A 21,048-nucleotide genomic window follows, 5' to 3' on the forward strand; every position below is an offset into this window, starting at 1 on the left:
ATGATTTAGACTCTGGTGTAGAGGGCACAATTTCAAAATGTGCAGATGACACAAAACTTGGAAGTATAGTGAACAGTGAGGAGGAGAGTGATAGACCAGGAAGAAATGGACAGACATGTGGCAGATGAAATTTAACGCAGAAAAGTGTGAATTATGCATTTTGGTAGAAAAAAAGACAATATATAAACTAAATGGTACAATCTTAAAGGGGGTGCACGAACAGAGAGACCTGGGGGTATGTGTGCATAAATCATTGAAGGTGGCAGGGCAGGTTAAGAAAGCAGTTAAAAAAGCTTATGGGATCCTGGGCTTCATAAATAGAGATATAGAATACAAAAGTGTGGAAATTATAATTAACTTGTATAAATACTCCCAACTGGAGTACTCTGTCCAATTATGGGCACCGCACTTTAGGAAGGATGTGAAGGCCTTAGAGAGGGTGCAGAAAAGAGTTACGAGAATGATTCCAGGGATGAGGGACTTCAGTTACGTGGATAGACTGGAGAAGCTGGGGTTGTTCTCCTTGGAGCAGAGAAGATTGAGAGGAGATTTGATAGAGGGTGTTAAAAATATGAGGGGTGTGGACAGAGTTGATGGAGAGAAACTGTTCCCATTGGCAGTAAGAAGCAGAGGACACAGATTTAAGGTGATTGATAAAAGAACCAAAGACGACACAAGAAAAAAAACTTATTTACGCAGTGATTGGTTTGGTTCTAGAATGCAATGTCTGAAAGGGTGGTGGAGGCATACTCAATCTTATCTTTCAAAAGGGAGTTGGATAAGTATCTGAAGGAAAAAAAAATTTGCAGGGCTACAGGAAAAGGGCAGGGGAGTGGGACTAGCTGGAACCTTCTGGGTTATCACATCAACAACTTACATTTATATAGTGCCTTTAATGTAGTAAAACGCCCCAAGGTGCTTCACAGGAGCGTTATCAAACAAAACGTGGACACCGATCCACATCAAGAGGTATTAGGCCAAGAGCTTGGTCAAAGAGGTAGGATTTCTGGAGCATCTTAAAGGAGGCGATAGAGGCAGGCAGTGCATTCACCCATAAATCCGTCGGGGATCTACCGTCACTGCCTTTTGCTGTTAAAACATTTACTGACCGAGAGCCCACTAGTCTGATTGGCACTGGACTGTACTTGTGCTGTGGTTTTATGAAATACTCACATTAAATGCTCCCAACAAATATAGGGTTGGCTCTAAACCAACTGAGAATATAAGCCGCAAAATCGTGGAGGCTATCAAGGCTCGAATACCATGGGGTTTCGGAAGGGCGATCACAATGGCCAGAGATATGCAGACTGCTGTCCACAGAAGGCCCGATAAATGCGTCTCCAAAGTACCTACACACAAAAGAAATAGTCGGTCAGTATAATATACAAACTAGCCACCTGCGCATGTCACTCAAGAGGTTAATTGCAAATCACCAAATACGGGCTGTGGAACTGTGGACAGGAATTTCCTATTCCAACGGTATTTCTGCGGAGAACAGTCAACTTCAAGGACTCGCAATTGGAAATACCCATCAACATTTGAAGAAGTTAAGTTGGAGATCCCTTCCCCTCCAGCCTCAACATAACTTGTTACCACTCGCAATGTAGAACCAATCATAACAATATTTTAACATGTTTATAAGACACTGCATACAAGAGCCTCGAGAGCCAAAGAAAGGACATTTAAAGCCGAGATGCCATTCAGACCCAACATTAATCCTTACCCGCAAACTAAAAAATCAGAACCATAGCAAAAGTCTCCGCTATCATTGATCAGTTTAGAGGGTAAGAAGGTCTAGCATGGACTTCTCCACCATCAAGGTTGTTCACTAATGCAGAAGAAACTCGGGGCGAGGGTAGGGAGAATTGTAAAATGAAGCCCCTTCCCTCCAATTTTCCCTCCCTCTACAATCCAGAGCAGGAAAACAAACAAATTTATTGGGCACAGCCCAGTGTTAAAACATCAATCAAGGCTGGGATTGGAATATGGGGCCCAACAAGTCATGCCAGCATTCAACTACTAAAACAACAGGACAAAAAGTGTATTGGTGGATTTCCCATCATATTGCTCTTGGCAAGTCAGATAATACACTTCTTTTGTAAGCATGGGAGTGTACGCCCTGCAATGCACAATGTATTATTCTGCTGCATGTCTTTAATGCCACAAGATCTAATTGCTGTTAAGTAAACACTGGGCGTGTTTAATCGCTATTCAGGCTAAGGGTCAGGGTGTGATCGCTAAAATTGATGAAGACACTGCAGATATTCTAGCCTAGATTTTCCTCTGTGGTAGGATGGTTAGCAGAAATAAAGCAGGGTAGGATTTCTACCAGTTCGATGGACTCAACCATGACCGTGGGAACATTTTTGGTGTTAGCTTGTCACAATTTTCGACAGGCTCCTGACAGCATTACCTTCTGTGCTTGGTTGCTCATTACTGGTTGGGCAGGTTGAATGACTGCAGCAGCTGATAGAACCAGTGGACTTTAATGCGCCCTCAACTAATGAAAAAAAATTCCAGCAATCAGGATGTGCAGATCGCTCATTCCTCTCCACTGAAGTGCCTGCTATGATAATGTAAACTTTGTTCCTCAATTACCACCGCCTAGTAACGGCAGACTCCTGTTGTGTGAAGGTGTAGTTTACACCCAGCATTGCTGAAGTAATAATGGCAGTATATTTTATGCAACACGCCGCCATTACCACCCCATTTAAATATGCCCACCTATATTGCGGCAAGAGCTTCTGGCAACTGGCAAAAGTAACAACCTTTAAAAATGGGTGTAATAGGTTTCTATCCTAGTTTCCAACTCTATTCAGAGACCACTCCAGTAACTTGAGCACAAAAATCTAGGCTGACATCCCAGTGCAGTGCTGAGGGAGTGCTGCACTGTCAGAGGTGCTGCCTTTCGAATGAGATGTTAAACCGAGGCCCCATCTGCCCTTTCAGATGGATGTCAAAGATCCCACGACACTATTTCGAAGAAGAGCAGGCAGTCCAGATCAATATTAATTCCTCAACCAACATCACTAAAACAGATTATCTGTCATTATCACATTGCTCACTGAGACATTGCTGTGCACAAATTGGCTGCCGTGTGTCCTACATTACAACAGTGACTACACTTCAAAAAGTACTTCGTTGGCTGGAAAGTGATTTGGGACGTCCTGAGTCATGAAGAGCCCTATATGAATGCAAGCCTTTCTTTTTTTCTTCTCCGTCACCACCACCCCTCTCGATCCCTCCATGCTGCTTGTCCGACATCCAGTATTGGATGAGCAGAAATGTTCTCCGATTAAATGTTGGCAAGACCAAAGCCATTGTTTTCGGCCTCTACCACAATCTCCGTTCCCAAGCCACTGATTCCATCCCACTCCCTGGCCACTGTCTGCAACCTTGGCATCCTACCTGACCCTGAACTAAACTTCCGACCCCACATTTCCACCTCCGTAATATCGCCCGTCTCTGTCCCTGCTTCAGCCCACCTGCGGCTGAAACCCTCATCCATGCTTTTGTTATCTTCAGACCTGACTATTCCCATGCTCCCCTGGCTGGCCTCACATATTCCACCCTCTGTAAAGTTCAGCTCATCCAAAGTTCTGCCGCCCATATCCTGACTTGCACCATTCAGCCATCACCCGTGCTCGCTGACCTTCATTTTCTCCTGGTCTAGCAAAGCCTCAGGTTTAAAATTCTCAGCCTTGTGATCATATCCCTTTCATGGCCTCATCCCTCTCCATCTCTGTAACCTCCTCCAGCCCGACAACCCTCTGGGAACTCTGCATTCCTCCAGTTCTAGCCTCTTGCACATCCCCAATTTCCTTTACTCCACCATTGGTGGAGGTGCCTTCGACACCTAGGCCCCAAGCTCTGGAACTCGCTCCCTAAACCTCGCCATTTCTCCCTCCTCCTTTAATAAGCTCCTTAAAACCTACCTCCCTGTTCTAATATCTCTCTGTGGCTCGGTGACAAATTTTATTTGATAAAGCACCTGTGAAGCGCCTTGGGACATTTTACAAAGTTACGGTTGCTATATAAATGCAAGTTGTTGTTGCTGGTCTTGCCCATTAAAATAACACCCGATAATCAGGCAGTATTCAGAATAAAGCCCTTCCTTCTCACTCTGGTATTTCCCGCTCCTGAAAGTATCTACCTTCCCAATGGTCACCAATATTTCTTAATACTTTCTTTAATATAAAGAGTGGCACAAAAAAATTGTATGTGGCACTTGAAGTGTGCCAAATAGGAAATGCACATTAGACATGACATATATCAAAATATAACAGCACTGTGTGAACTTTTCTGAAACCTCAACAACAAAGATAGTATCAGAACAAAAATGTTCTTTGAAACTCTTAAAATGAATACTGAATGCTACACAGATTGCTTTTGAAATCTGTGAAATTCTCTGCCCCAGACAGCTGTGGAGGCTGGGTCATTGAATATATTTAAGGTGGAGATAAACAGATTTTTGTGCGATAAGGGAGTAAAAGATTATGGGGAGCGGGCAGGGAAGTGGAGCTGAGCCCAAGATCAGATCAGCCACGATCTTATTAAATGGCAGAGCAGGCCCGAGGGGCCAAGGGCATACTCCTGCTCCTATTTCTCATGTTCTTATGTTAAGGGTAGATTATCTGCTGTGCATATGGTCTGTGGCAGAGAAGTAGAAAGTACAGTTCAAGACATGGAAATGACTGGAGCACTGGGACCAGAGAGAAGGAGCTGTGTAGCAATGTACTAATCTTTGTCTGTTCAAGTGATGACAGATTTATGACAGCGCTCTGCAAACAGAGCTGAAACAGCCAGGTGGATGTGCCCTGAAGCTTCTTGGAAAGAGATTAAAGCGCCTCCACGTAAATTCTTCTGCACAATACGGAAGCAGGTCTCGAGAGAGCTATGTTGTGAAATGCAGAGACCTTGTATAAACCCACAAGTGCTGTGATGCTCAAATGCATAACAGAGAGTCAGTTCGGAGGTCTGTTCACCGTGTGATTGATTTTTCCACTCAGCCACTGCACCTTTGAGTTCTGCTCCTTTAACCTCTTGAAAGGCGACTTCTTGTTCACAATAAATTAATTCAATGGCCTGATGAACAAATTTCCCATTAATCTGGGCAGTGTATTTAATGTTTATTTGGCTTTTAAATGTTATGTTAATGTCAGAAGTCCATTTTTTTGAAGAGGGCGGGGCAGAGAGACACTGAACACAAAAGAGATAATTCCCAAAATATGATGATATCAGTCAACAACAGAACATATTCATGAAAACCCAATAGGTTTCGGTTCCTCTCTACCATATAAAAACTTGCCGCAAACATTTGAATAAAACCATTCATATCCGTAAAAGACCAGTCAAGGAGTATTCTGTGAATAAAATATTTCATTGATCAAAACACATTCTTTTCCAAAATTCTAATATTTAAAATGAAAACATTTCCTACATTACAACAGTGACTACATTTCAAAAAGTACTTAATTGGCTATAAAAAGCTTTGGGCTGTCCTGTGATCGTGAAAGGCACAAAGCTTCTTTTAAAAATCAGAAACGAAATGCTCCAAACTACTCCTTTGAAATTTTTCTGTAGGACTGACACATTTGCGCTTAGATAAAACGAACAGCAAGAAAACTAGTTTGACTGCTGTGAAGTTTAATGTGACCATTTTCTTTATCCAGTGGTTAAGTTGCATCCATTCTACTTCAGTAGTTGGACTTTTACCCACCTTGATTAAAGTGTCACTGTAGTAATGGGCTCATACAGTGCATAAAATAGACTGGACTGAAGAGTGTACTGGGTATGTCAGAAGCTAGGAGCTTCCCCAATGGTGCTGCCTGGTGTGCCACAGAGCCACTCATGCCAGGAAGGTCATGGGGTGAAAGGTTGTCCTGTCCGTGACGAGTGAGCTGAATTCAGCCTGAAACGTAATGGGTGGTGGGGGGCGGGGCCGGGGCTGCAATATTGGCCACTGTATTCTTGAACTTGGTGCCGAATCAGTGCTGTGTGTCTGAATGCAGCTGAAAACAGTGAAAAGATTTCAGGCAGGCTTGACTGTTACCTCACAAGGCTAAGCAGCCTGCCAATACTCGTTGGTTTCTCGTTTACATTGGTCACATGACCTGAGACACCAGGGGTTTCCCTGTACCCTGGAAACCCAGCATATGTCACTAGATCCAATATATGATGGAAGATTCTGGGGAAAAAAATATTCAACGCTGTGCTTACGAAGATGTTGGCAGCATTCAATGGAACCATAAGAACTGGAATAGGCCATTTGGCTCTTCGAGCCTGTTCCCCCATCCAATTAGACCATGGCTGATCTGTACCTCAACCCCGTTTACCTGCCTTTGATCCATATCCCTCAATACCCTTACCCAACAAAAATCAATTGATTTCAGTTATGCAAATTTGAATTGACCCAGCATCCACAGCCTTTTGGGGAAGCGATTTCCAGATTTCTACTACAATGTGTAGGAAAAAAAGTGTTTCCTCATTTCATTCCTGAATGGCCTAGCTGTAATGTTAAGATGCTGCCGTCTTGTTCTGGATTCGCCCAGCAGAGAAAATAGTTTCTCTGTATCTAGCCTATTGAATCCCTTAATCATTTGAGCATCCCCGATTTTAATCGCTCCCCCATTGGTGGCTGTGCCTTCAGCTGTGAATGTCCTAAGCACCAGAATTCCCTCCTTAAGCCTCTCCTCCTCTTTTTCCTCCTTTAAGATGCTCCTTAAAACCTACCTCTTTTCTGCCCTAATATCTCCTTATTAGCTCAATGCGGCTCAATGTAAAATGTTGTTTTATAATACTCCTGTGAAGCACCTTGGGATGTTTTAATGAAGTTAAAGGCACTACATAAATATAAGTTGTTGTTGTAAACACCTTGATTAGATCACCCCAAATCTTCTAAACTGAAGGGAATACAAGTCCCAATATTGCACTGTGTCTTCATAACTTAACTGTTTAAGCCCTCAAGGTACAGAACAGATACGGTTTGTCATGATCTTGTTATTTGCCCCAATTTCACTCTTGGGAGAGTGAGCCAACAAATCAAAGAGCAAAAGAAATATACAGAAGCATGCAGCAAGGTACAAGAACATTCGGACTCTCATTGAACACATCATTTGTATTAGTTTGGAATAAAGCCACAAGCATATCACCCGAGGGACTGTGTGTTGCACGAAGAGACTGGCTGAGGCTGTGAAAAGAACCTCTTTGCCCTATGCTTGGGGAACTAGAGCTACTCTGCAATCAGACATGGTCGGGATTGCAAAAAGCAGATTGCCTGCAAACTGCTTGGTATAGTACCAGGATAAATGAAACCGGAGCAATTGTGATGGCGTCCAACTGCAATGGGATTTTAGAAAATGCTGGAGGAACAAGCCTCCTGAAAGGAGAAAAGACAGATTAAGATTTAATGGGCTGGAGACGCATCGTCACAATTTAGTCACAAAGGGTCCACATCTGGATAGTCAGCCTACCTCTTTCCAGATGCCGATGGGTGGACCTGCTGTGCATTTACAGAACTTTGTTTTTATTTCAAGTTTCCAGTATTGTTTTCGCCCCTTTATATCTGTAGTGGGAATTCAACGGTCTGCCCCACGGCACAGACTATTGTACACCTGGTGGCCTCGCCTGTCAATTTTCAGCAGCACAAATACAAACTTCCAAAATTCATTTTTGCAGGCACATTTGGATCCTTGGACAGAGAATGTCCAGCGTAACAAGAATTTGAAATTGAAAAGAACTTGCATTTCTATACCGTCTTTCCTGATATCAACATTCCAAAGCGCTTTACTGCCAATTAAGTACTTTTGAAGTGAAGTCACTGTTGCAATGTAGGGAAATGCATTGAACAATTCACGCACAGCTAGTTCCCACAAACAGCAATGGGAAAAAGACAAGCTAATCTCTTTTTTTATTGATGATGGATGAGGGATAAATATTGGCCACGACACCAGGGCGAACTCCCTGCTCTTCTTCGAAATAGTGACGAGGGATCTTCCACGTCAACCCGAGAGGGCAGACAAGGCTTCGGTTTAATGTCTCATCTGAGACACAGCACATCCGACAGTGCAGCGCTCCCTCAGCACTGCACTGGAGCGTCAGCCTGGATGTTGTGACACCGTGGACAGTTCCCATATCTTGGGAGCCTCCTATCAACAAGAGCAGGCATCGACAGCGAGATCCAACACCGCCTCCAGTGCGCTAATGCAGCCTTCGGCCGCCTGAGGAAAGGAGTGTTTGAAGACTCAAAACTGCCACCAAGCTCATGGTCTCCAGGGCTGTGGTAATACCTGCCCTCCTGTATCGCTCAAAGACCTGGACCATGTACAGCAGACATCTCAAGTTGCTGGAGAAATATCGCCAACAATGTTTCCGCAAGATCCTACAAATCCTCTGGGAGGACAGGCGCACCAACATCAGTGCCCTCATCCAGGCCAACATCTCCGGCATTGAAGCACTGACCACACTCGATCAGCACCACTGGGCAGACCACATAGTTCACATGCCAGACACGAGAATTCCAAAGCAAGCGCTCGACTCGGAGCTCCCTACCACAGCAAACGAGCCAAAGGTGGGCAGCGGAAATGCTATAAGGACACCCTCAAAGCCTCCCTGATAAAGTGCGACATCCCCACTGACACCTGGGAGTCCCTGGCCCAAGACCGCCCTAAGTGGAGGAAGTGCATCCGGGAGGGCGCTGAGCACCTCGAGTCTCAATATCGAGAGCATGCAGAAACCAAGCGCAGGAAGCGGAAAGAGCATGCAGCAAACCAGTCCCACCCACCCTTCCCTCAACGACTATCTGTCCCACCTGTGACAGAGTCTGTGACTGTTCAGCCACCAAAGAACTCACTTTTGGAGTGGAAGCAAACCTTCCTCGATTCCGAGGGACTGCCTATGATGATATGATGATGTGCTCAGGTCTCTAGAGTGGGACTTGAACTGCCAACCTTCTGACTCAGAGTCAGTCGTACTACCCACTCATCATCATGCGGGAATTACAGGCTCTGTCACAGGTGGGACAGACAGTGGTTGAAGGAAAGGGTGGGTGGGAAGCTCAGTTTGCCGCAAGCTCCTTCCGTTGTCTGCGATAGGTTTCTGCATGCTCTCAGCGATGAGACTAGAGGTGCGCAGCGCCCTCCCAGATGCTCTTCCTCCACTTAGGGCAGTCTTAGGCCAGGGACTCCCAGGTGTCAATGGGGATGTTGCACTTTATCAAGGAGGCTTTGAGGGTGTCCTTGAAATGTTTCCTCTGCCCACCTGGGGATTGCTTGCCATGAGCCACAGTTGACACAGTCTCTGAACTGATTCAACATAACTTTATATTAAAAAAAATTGTGAAAGTAATTTTTATGGGGGTCAAGTTTCGGGCCCCGCATAGAACGGCGCAGCCCCACGAGCCATGCCTGATTTCCGCGCTCAAAATCGCACCGAAAACTTACCTCGGTATTCTCCACTCCCTCAAGTCGATCCAAGCCCTCGGCCCAGCGCAGCACAAGCTGTGGTGGGTGGAGCCAGGTCCCTGCGCTGAAAACAGTGCCGGGACCTCTGAACATGCGCACAACAGTGGGCGTGCATGTGCAGTAGCTCCAAGCGCCCGAAACTGTGTGGGAGGGGCCTGAAGCACGCCGCCCCTAGCCGTAGTCGAATGGGCTCACTGGGGTGGTGAAGATTGGACTGCACCTCCCTCCTCCAGCTCTGGCTGTGGCTCCACCCGTTCAGCTCATGCTCCCCTCTGGCTCTCTTGTGGCCCACCCCCTCCGCCCCCAGCCGCTCCCCCCCACTCCCCCAGCTCCCGCTCCGCTGCCATCCGCACCCGCCCCGCCCCCCAGCTCTCGCTCCGCTCCGGCTCCCCCCGCAACGCTCCCTCTTCCTTCGGCGGTATCTTGCTGGGGGGGGCGTGCCCCACCCGAAGTTTTCAGCCTGGCTTCTTCCGTCGGCCGGGCCCGTTCAACCTCCCCTTCTCCTCTCCCACCCCTCTCCCCCCGACTCCTCCTCTCCCACCCCCCCTCTCCTCTCCCTTCTACCCCCTCCCCCAACCCCCTCTCCCCCCCATCCTCTCCTCCCCTCTCCCCCCCATATTCTCCCCTCCTCCTCTCCTCTCCCACCCACCCACCCCCCTCTCCTCTCCTCTCCCACCCACCCCCTCCTCCTCTCCCCTCCCCTCTCCCCCCCTCCTCTCCCCTCACCTCTCCTCTCCCCCCTCCTCCTCTCCTCTCCCCTCCCCCCCCTCCTCTCCCCTCCCCTCCAACCCCCACTCCTCTCCTCCCTCCCACCCACCCCCCACTCCTCTCCTCTCCCCCCTCTCTGTCAGAAACACATAGACACTGACAGACAGAGAGAGACAGTCTGACAGAGAGAGTCTGACAGAGAGAGAGAGAGAGAGAGAGAGAGAGAGAGAGAGAGAGAGAGAGAGAGAGAGAGAGAGAGAGAGAGAGAGAGAATGGGGGGGGGGCCATCCAAGCACGCTGTTGGAGGGCTCCCGATGCTGCAGTCGGTGAGTAGAAACTTAACTTTTTGTTTATTGATTTTTAAATTTTTTTTATTTTCTATTAATTTTTTTTGATTGATTTATTTATCATTTATTATTGATGATGGCTCTTTATTTGTAAAAGTGATATGTTTCATGTTTGTAAACTTCCCTCTCCCGTTCCCTACGTCTGATTTGTAACCTACGCCTGATCTTCTAAATGTAGGCAAGGTTTTTCTGAGCGTACAAAAATCTACACTTACTCCATTCTAAGTTAGTTTGGAGTAAGTTTTCACTGCATAAACTTTCAAAACAGGCGCAAGTGGCCGGACACGCCCCCTTTTTAAAAAAAAAAATCTGTTCTAAAATGAAACTGTTCTAACCGACTACAACTGGAGCAAACTAAATGCCGAGAATTGCAATTTCTAAGATACTCCATTCTACACCAGTTGCTCCAAAAAAAATAGAAGCAACTCAGGCCGAAACTTGACTCCATTATTCTGGAATATTAAACAGCCTTACTTAATACACAACTGTTCCTGAAGCCCAACTGATAATACATAACATTGAGATAACAAGTCTGGCCACATGATTTAGTTATACAAAGGAAAGACTTGCATTTATATAGCGCCTTTCACGACCATCGGACGTCTCAAAGCACTTTACAGCCAATGAAGTACTTCGAGTGTGGAAATTTACAATCCTGAAACACTATCTCCATGTCAGTTGGTTTCAATTCTTTCCAAACCATTCTGAAAGAACGTAACTTTCCTGAATTGTGGGATTATTAAAGCTTCAAACTCTTCAGTACTGCCAGGTTATCTACAATTGGCAATCTTAAGACTGTTTAAGTAATGGCTATGCCGTGTGTTTTTTTCACAATAGTACAAATTAAAATGGTTACATAAATCGTTGCAAAATTATAGAGATCCCAAAGGTTATTTAGATTTAGACTGTAATACATGCAACTTACAATCAAGTATTTCAGTGTTCGACATAGAATTAAGTTTAAACAGAAAAGCTAGGGAGTAAGTGAAATCGTCTAATGCTTTCAGTTAAACTACATTTAATCCATATCCCTGTCATTGAAATATATTGGCTCAATACACAACCTTAATTTAGTTGGGAGAAGAAAGTCTAAAATGGTCTTAAACAAGTTCAAAGGCCTGATTTAAAGAAGCCGCACGAATTATTGAGCGAAATGAGAAGCAAACTGCAGTCAGATCCACTTGCGCACACATCAAGGCGACATTACCTCCTCGGACACCTTCAAAGGGGTAGAATAACGCAACCAGTAGGTTCATGAGGACGGCCAGATTGAAGGAAATGCTGCTCCAAAAGGTCATGTTACGTGAGCACCAGTACAAAACCGGCTGTCCTGTGAAAACAAAAAGCAGAGAGCTGAAAGTAAATGGCTTTATCGTGGAGAGTTAATCAAGGCTGGCATTAACTTCATTAATTAATCTAATTGCAGATTTCTTAGAAATACAGCAGATAAAATGAGTGTAAACACTTCAGATGAGTAGATATGGAGCCAGATAAGGAGTGGTTTGGAATTCGAACAGCATTACAAAGTAGTGACATGATGTTTTATGGAGATAGTTTGGTTGAGGTGGAGCCCAGTTTGGACACGTGGCATCCCACATAGGAACAAGAGTAGGCCATTCAGCCCCTCAAGCCTGTCCCCCCCAATCAATTAGAGCATGGCTGATCAGTACCTCAACTCCATTTACCCACCTTGGTTCCATATCCCTTTATACCCAGTTAATACAAATCTATTGATCTCAGTCCTGAAAGCTCCAATTGACCCAGCATCCACAGCCTTTTGGGGGAGCGAATTCGACATTTCCATTCCACTATGTGAGAAAAAGTGGTCCCTGGTTTTGCTCCTCAATGATCTAGCTCTAATTGTTTAGATTGTGCCCCTTTGTCCCGGATTTCCTAACTAGAGGAAAGAACTTATTTGCATTTACTTTACCATTACTTTTACCATTTAAACACCTCGATTAGATCAGCCTCAACTTTCCCAACTCAAGAAAATACAATACAAATATATGCAAGCTACGTCCATAAATTTAACCCTTTATGCCCTGGTAACATTCTGCTGAATCTGCGCTGTACCCCATTCTAAGACCAATAAACCCTTCCCGAGGTGCAGTGCCCAAAACGAAACACAGTAATCAAGATAGGATCTGAACAAAGCTTTTTCCATGACAGCATTGATAGCTGTGACTAGCGCACAGTCCTTGTGGAGATGAAGTTCCATCTTCACACTGAGGACACCCTCCATCGTGTTGTGTGGCACTACCACCGTGCTAAATGGGATAGATTCAAAATAGATCGGGCAGCTCAAAACTGGGCATCCATGAGGCGGTGTGGGCCATCAGCAACAGCAGAATCGTATTCCACCACAATCTGAAACCTCATGGCCCGGTATATCCCTCACTTACCATTACCATCAAGCCAGGGAACAAACCTTGGTTCAATGAGAAGTGCAGAAAAACATGCCAGGAGCAAAACAAGGCGTACCTTAAAAATGAATTGCCAACCTGGGGAAGCTGGACCAGGATTACATGCATGCTAAATAACGGCAGCAGCATGCCATAGGCAGAGCTAAGCGATCCCACAATCAATGGATCAGATCAAAGATCTGCAGTCCTGCCACATCTAGTAGTGAATGGTGGTGGACCATCAAATAACTAATGGGAAGAGGAAGCTCCATGAATATCTCCATCCTCGAAGAGGGCGGAGCCCAGCACAAGAGCGTAAAAGATAAGGCTGAAGTGTTTGTACCCATCTTCAGCCAGAAGTGCCGAGTGGATGATCCATATCGGCCTCCTCCTGAGGTCCCCACCATTACAGAAGCAAGTCATGAGTCAATTCGATTCATTCCGCGTGATATCAAAAAACGGCTGAGCGCACTGGATACAGTAAAGGCTATGGGCCCCGACAACATACTGGCTGTCGTGCTGAGGAACTAGCCAAGCTGTTCCAGTACAGCTACAACACTGGCATCTACCCGACAATGTGGAAAACTGCCCAGGTATGTCCTGTCCATAAAAAGCAGAACAAATCTAGTCCGGCCAATTATCGCCCCATCAGTCTACTCTCAATCATCAGCAAAATGATGGAAAGTATTGTCAACAGTACTATTAAGCGGCACTTACTCGCCAATAACCTGCTCACTGATGCTCAGTTTGGGTTCCGCCAGAACCACTCAGCTCCAGATCTCATTACAGCCTTGGTCCAAACATGAACAAATGAGCTGAATTCCAGAGGTGAGGCGAGAGTGACTGCCCTTGACATCAAAGCAGCATTTAACAGATTGTAGCATCAAGGAGCCCGAGTAAAACTGAAATCAATGGGAATCAGGGGGAAAACTCTCCACTGGCTGGAGTCATACCTAGCACAAAGGAAGATGGTTGTGGTTGTTGGAGGTCAATCATCACAGCCCCAGGACATCGCTGCAGGAGTTCCTCAAGGCAGTGTCCTAGGCCCAACCATCTTCAGCTGCTTTATCAATGATCTTCCCTCCATCATAAAGTCAGAAGTGGGATGTTCGCTGATGATTGCATAGTGTTCAGTTCCATTCGTAACGCCTCAGATAATGAAGCAGTCCATGCCCTCATATAGCAAGACATGGAGAACATTCAGGCTTGGGCTGATAAGTGGCAAGTAACATTCGCGCCACACAAGTGCCGGGAAATGACTAAGATGATTTAGATGAAGGAATTGAGTGTAATATCTCCAAGTTTGCGGATGACACTAAGCTGGGTGGCGGTGTGAGCTGTGAGGAGGACGCGAAGAAGCTGCAGGGTGACTTGGACAGGTTAGGTAAGTGGGCAAATACATGGCAGATGCAGCATAATGTGGATAAATGTGAGGTTATCCACTTTGGGGGCAAAAACATGAAGGCAGAATATTATCTGAATGGTGGCAGATTAGGAATAGGGGAGGTGCAACGAGACCTGGGTGTCATGGTACATCTGTCATTGGAAGTTGGCATGCAGGTACAGCAGGCGATGAAGAAGGCAAATGGTATGTTGGCCTTCATAGCTAGGGGATTTGCGTATAGGAGCAGGGAGGTCTTTTTTTTTTTCAAATTCGTAGCCAATCGTTCCAATTCTTTGTCAAATCACAAAAGCCAGAGGTCACCTTGCACACGCCAAGGATCACTCTGCGCCAATGCTCTTAGCCAAAAGGCCTAGAGCCACTGCACCGTTCCTGGAAGTACTGCAATACCAGGTTCGTGCCATGGAGGTGGATGGGTCAGGTCCCCCACACACCTCCGTGGAGGTGGATGGGTCAAGCCACCCCACCCACCAGCAGGGAGGTCTTACTGCAGTTGTACAGGGCCTTGGTGAGGCCTCACCTAGAATATTGTGTTCAGTTTTGGTCTCCTAATCTGTGGAAGGACATTCTTGCTAGTGAGGGAGTGCAGCGAAGGTTCACCAGACTAATTCCCGAGATGGCAAGACTGACATATGAGGAGAGACTGGATCGACTGGGCCTGTGTTCACTGGAGTTTAGAAGGATGAGAGGGGATCTCTTAGAAACATATAAAATTCTGACGGGACTGGACAGGTTAGATACTGGAAGAATGTTCCCGATGTTGGGGAAGTCCATAACCAGTGGACACAGTTTAAGGATAAGGGGTAAACCATTTAGGACTGAGATGAGGAGAAACTTCTTCACTCAGAGAGTTGTTAACCTGTGGAATACCCTACTGCAGAGAGTTGTTGATGCCAGTTCATTGGATATATTCAAGAGGGAGTTAGATATGGCCCTTGTGGCTAAAGGGATCAAGGGGTATGGAGAGAAAGCAGGAAAGGGGTACTGAAGTGAATGATCAGCCATGATCTAATTGAATGGTGGTGCAGGCTCGAAGGGCCGAATGCCTACTCCTGCACCTATTTTCTATGTTTCTATCTCCAACAAGCGAGAGTCTAACCATCAACCCTTGACATTCACGGCATTACGATCACCAAATTCCCCACCATCAACATCCTGGGGTCACCACTGACCAGAATCTTAACTGGACCAGCCACATATATAGGTCAGAGGCTGGGTATTTTGCGGCAAGTGTCTTGCCTCCTGACTCCCAAAGCCTTTCCATCATCTACAAGGCACAAGTCAGGAGTGTGATGGAATACTCTCCACTTGCCTGGATGAGTGCAGCTCCAACAACACTCAAGAAGCTCAACACCATCCAGGACAAAGCAGCTCGCTTGACTGGCACCTTATCCACCACCTTAAACATCCACTCCCTCCATCACCGGTGCACCATGGCTGCAGTGTGTACCATCTACAGGATGCACTACAGCAACTCACCAAGGCGTCTTCGGCAGCACCTCCCAAAGCCATGACCTCGACCACCTAAAAAGACAAGTGCAGCAGGTGCATGGGAGCACCATCAGCTTTAGAATGGCTATTGGCTGAGGTACTGAAAGAATGCGCCAGACCCAAGGAAGGAGTCAACTGCCTCAGGAGAGAAGCATTCTTGCTTTTTTAAATTAAAGCATAGGTTTCATCCAGATTTTCTGTAAGCTCCATTACTGTGGTTTGCTTTGATGGAATGTATGGGGAAATTAAATTGACAGTAATAATTGATTTTCTTACTCTTGTGTATACTATGTCTACATTTTGTGGTGCCATCTTAGATAGCTTTACCCACAGAAACTTCACACAAAATGAAGGGCTAAATGAAGGGCACACCATCCTGACTTGGAAATAGATCGCTGTACCTTCATCGTCACTGGGTCAAAATCCCTCCTTAACAGCACTGTGGGAGTACCCTCACCACACGGACTGCAGCGGTTCAAGGAGGTGGATCACTACCTTCTTAAGGGCAAATTAGGGATGGGCAATAAATGCTGGTTTTGCCAGCAACGCCCACATCCCAGGAACAAATGAAAAAAAATGCAAAAGCTCTTTTAAACAGATGTATTTAAAAAAAAAACAATGTTCCATAAATTACTCCAATGGGTAGTGGAATGAACCATTCACAATCTTTCATTAAACGTGTTGACATGCATGACTGATAATAGGCACCAGGAAGACCCAGGCTCAATCTGCAGTCTGTGCTAATGCAGCTCAGTCCAGTAGGTGTGCTACAATTGGTCACAGCACCTCTGGGCTAGAGGAAGAAGCATGGTAGATCTGTCAGTTTTCCTGACTGCTATCGAGTGGCCATTTCGATCTGTGTGTGGATCGTGGTTGAGAACTCAAGTATTGGTCTGTAATGGCCTCCAGGATGGAATTGCCTCCAGATATTCATGTTATCAAAGCTCAAACGTTAAGAATGGCCATTGGCTGAGGTACTGAAAGAATGCGCCAGACCCAAGGAAGGAGTCAACTGCATCAGGAGAGAAGCATTCTTGCTTTTTTAAATTAAAGCATAGGTTTCATCCAGATTTTCTGTAAGCTCCATTACTGTGGTTTGCTTTTATGGAATATATGGGGAAATTAAATTGACAGTAATAATTGATTTTCTTACTCTTGTATACTATGTCTACATTTTGTGGTGCCATCTTAGATAGCTTTACCCACAGAAACGTCACACAAAATGAAGGGCTAAAGTTTCCTTCAATGCATTAGAACCTTGGGTTCAGTGCGACTAACTGGAAATGTTAGAGACTGAACGAAACAGAACGATAAAGATCTTGATGTGTCATTAAAAAAATATTTCACATTCACTTGTGTCGGCAAATTTAAAATTGTTGCAGTTAATTAACAATTTAATTTTTAATTTCATTTTTTGAAAAATAAGTTTAAATATTTTAAAGGGGCTAAAAATAAACATAACTTATTTTACAGGTGATTTAATGTTTAAATAATTGAAAACAATTCAATTTTATATTCATTTAAACTCTTACACTGGTAAAAGCAGGCCTTAGGGCTTATATCATATCTTTTACCAGGTGTAGGAATTTCACGGGCATTTGCTGGGCAGCAGTTGGGCAAACAGCCCAACTCTCCACCCGCAAATGCCCTTCTCCCAGGATGGCTACAATCTGTTTCAGAAGATTCTCGACAGATCGCAAGCTCTGGGATTTCACGCACACGTTTATTGCGCGGAAACCCGGACCTTGCGGGGGCTCTTACGGACAATGATTTGAAGTGTACGAATTTTTCAAGAATGCCAATTTCTCTTCTGGGTAAATCAAAGAGAAAATTGGCAATGCCCCATCTTTCACTTGGAGAGGAATTTCACTTTTAAACGTCTTATCAGTAGTCAAACCTACAAGACATTCAACTCTTCAAACTGAAATGAGTCTAATCTATATGGCTTCCTAAATGGGACCAATTGGGATCTTTTCCACTTGCTCTTGCACTCCGAGAGAGAAGAGCGAAGCCGTGCGGAACTGCAAAGTCGTTTTTCAGGGCTTCCCCCAACAGGAATCACATTCGACCGGAGTGCGAGAGCACACGTCTGCTTACCCACAAAGGTTTGGTCTCGAAACCCCTACGCGCTGCTCACATTGCTGTGATCTGTCTTACGTCAGCAACCCAACCCACGAGCCGTCAAGTCTCGTCACAAGTCCGGCTGGCAATTTCATGCGTTCATGTCCTGGGACTTCAAGACACAGATCAGTGTTCCAAATTAAGCATCTTAATGGCTAAGCTACAGAATCGCTCACTATACAATATTAATTCACTGTAGACACCTAAAAATAAAGTGCAACCCAAAGCAGCTCCTTAATATTCAACTTTCAGCATTTCTTAAAGGCAAATAGAACACAGCTATTTATATCCGTTCACTAAAGATACGCACAATGTTCTCTACTTTTAATAGCATTGCAGTACTTCACAAGCGTCTCCTTGTCCGATAACATGTACTTAATCAATAATCATGTTCATGCAACTGAGGAGTCAGTTGGACACAGTTGAAACAGTTTAACACCGATGTATTTTGGTGAAGCTATTTTTCTTGATTCGCCTGGGAGGAGACAGCGCACTCAGTGAAGAACACACAGAAATGATTTCGTGTTGACAACCTTATATTTTAAAATAATAAAAGCAACAAAAGCCACAAGCTGAGCGCTTTCCTCACAAGTGGAATAAATCATAGAATCTTACAGCACAGAGCAGGCCAGTTGGCCCATCGTGTCTGTGTCACAGTGCGGTCCAATCAGTCCCACTCCCCTGCTCTGTAAATCTTTCCTTCTCAAGTATTTACTCAACGACTGAAACTTCTTTCACCACCCTTTCAGACAGTGCATTCTGAAGCACAATGATGCTCTGCGTAAAAATTAATTCTCTTCATCTCAGTATCCTCTTTATTTCTATATTCTCTTCACCTCTGTATTCTCTTCATCTCAGCGGTTTTGGTTCCAAGTATTCTTAACAAGCATATATTAAAATAAAAATTATTTTATGCCCCCTCGATCAAACAAGGTGAGTGCTTCACACGTCAGGAGCGCAAATGAGGTGCTTCTCACTAGGAGTTTCTCACTAGGAGTGACTACAGGCTTCAAAATTCTCGTTAGCAAGGGTAGAATGAAATAGAACTTGCTCAACCGAATTCCGATCTAGGAGATGGCTTTATCACAGTGATTTGATCCAATTAAAACACAAAAATCTAAATATCAGATTGATATTGGAAAGGGAAGGCTAAGTTACCACATCAATGCCATAAAGCAATGAAGCCAGATTTGGAAAAGTACATCAATTTCCAGAGATAGGCCTGTGGTGCGGAACTTATTGCAGCAGAAAGTGCCACAGCAGTGAAGGAACACAAGTGCTATCCTTCATGCTATTCATTTTACTGTGAGAAGTTGGAAACACATCCAGCAGATGTTGGGTGTCCAGGGGTGAAAAGGGAGAGAAGGGTTATCCCCCAGGTAGTAGCTGCACGTCGCCTTGTGAGTGACAATAGTAACAATGGCGGCGTGTAGGAACAGGTATCCTGGTCAGGTGGGAACAAAGAGTGAGCTTCATAATCACACACACGCACATGGTATAGAACTAGGTTCAATTTGAATATGCAAATTAAATTCTCCCAATACCAGCACGGAGTAGGGCACAGCTGGAAACCAACTGCTGCTGCAGTGTTAATATTGGATTATGATGCACCCGCAATCCAAAATAGTTACCTTCCCTGCGCTCCAGATCTTGGTCACTCGCCTGTGTTTGTGTGGTTAAATTTTCTGTGTTTCAGGAAGCCATTCCAGCAGTCACCACAGCTGCCCAGAGCACGAGATGTGAATCCATCAACCTAACTGCAAACCTTGACCAGAAGCTGATATGAACCAGCCATATTAGCACCATGGCTACATGAGCAGGGCAGAGATTGGGTACGCTGATGAGTCCAAATAGCTAATGATAGCATTGAAAGAGACATAGGAACATTAGTAGAAATGGTGCTAAACCTGTCCAACCAATGCAGAGCTGTGATCAACACTGAAGATTGAGAAGAGGGTTGGGGCGATGACGCAGCCCTGCTTGACCCCGGTCCAGACATGAATTGGGTCTGTGATGGATCCATTGGTAAGGATCACGACCTGCATGTCATCGTGGAACATGCAGAGTATGGTGACGTACTTTTGGGGGCATCCGAAACGGAGGACGACGCTCCATAGACCCTCGCAATTGACAGTGTCAAAGGTCTTTGTAAGGTCGAAGACCATCATGTGTAAGGGCTGGCGCTGTTCCCAGCATTTTTCCTGCAGCTGTTGCGCTGCAAAGATCATGTCCGTTGTGCCCCAGAGTGGACGAAATCCGCACTGCGACTCCGGGAGAAGCTCCTCGGCCAGAGGGAGAAGATGGTTGAGGAGGACTCTAGCGACAACATTCCATGTGGTTGATAGCAGGGAGATTCCTCTAAAGTTGCCGCGTTCGGACTTGTCCCCTTTTTTAAAGATGGTCACGATCACTGCATCTCTAATATCTCCCGGCATGCTCTCCTCCCTCCAGATGAGAGAAATGAGGTCGTGTATTCGCGCCAGTAGTGCCTCTCTGCCATACTTCAGTGCCTCAGCAGGGATTCCATCCACTCCCGTAGCCTTCTTGTTTTTTAGCTGTCTTACGGCCTTTTCTACCTCATGCAGTGTTGAAGTCTCACTGAGGTGGTGGCGGGTAGCATGCTGCGGGATGGAGTCGAGAACACTCGAGTCAAAGGCAGAGTTTCGGTTGAGGAGATCTTCTCAGTGTTCCTTCCAGCGGACCCTGGGCAGGCCACATAGTCTGCATGCCAGGCACGAGACTCCCAAAACAAGCGCCCTACTCGGAACTCGTCTACGGCAAACGAGCCAAAGGCGAGCAGAGGAAACGTGACAAGGGCACCCTCAAAGCCTCCCTGATAAAGTACAACATCCCCACTGACACCTGGGAGTCCTTGGCCACAGACTGCCCTAAGTGGAGGAAGTGCATTCGGGAAGACGCTGAGCTCCTCGAGTATCGTCGCCGAGAGCATGCAGAAATCAAGCGCAGGCAGCGGAAGGAGCATGCGGCAAACCAGGCTCCCTGCCCACCCTTTCCCTCAACGACTATCTGTCCGACCTGTGACAGAGACTGTGGTTCTCGGATTGGACTGTACAGCCACCTAAAAACTGATGCTCAGACTGGAAGCAAGTCTTCCT

General features: G+C 45.6%; 1 protein-coding gene across 1 annotated transcript in view; it reads right to left on the reverse strand.

Moving 5' to 3' along the window:
- itpr1b (inositol 1,4,5-trisphosphate receptor, type 1b) overlaps nucleotides 1-21,048 on the reverse strand; it is a 593,020-nt gene that overhangs the window by 132,109 nt on the left and 439,863 nt on the right. The window contains exons 48-49 of the mRNA XM_070894815.1: nucleotides 11,724-11,846; nucleotides 1,174-1,349 (exon numbers count right to left, since the gene is read on the reverse strand). Coding sequence (XP_070750916.1) covers nucleotides 1,174-1,349; nucleotides 11,724-11,846 — 299 coding nt within the window. The remainder of the gene's footprint in view (nucleotides 1-1,173; nucleotides 1,350-11,723; nucleotides 11,847-21,048) is intronic.

Source organism: Pristiophorus japonicus, chromosome 12 (assembly GCF_044704955.1).
Source record: "Pristiophorus japonicus isolate sPriJap1 chromosome 12, sPriJap1.hap1, whole genome shotgun sequence".
NCBI lineage: Eukaryota > Metazoa > Chordata > Chondrichthyes > Pristiophoridae > Pristiophorus > Pristiophorus japonicus.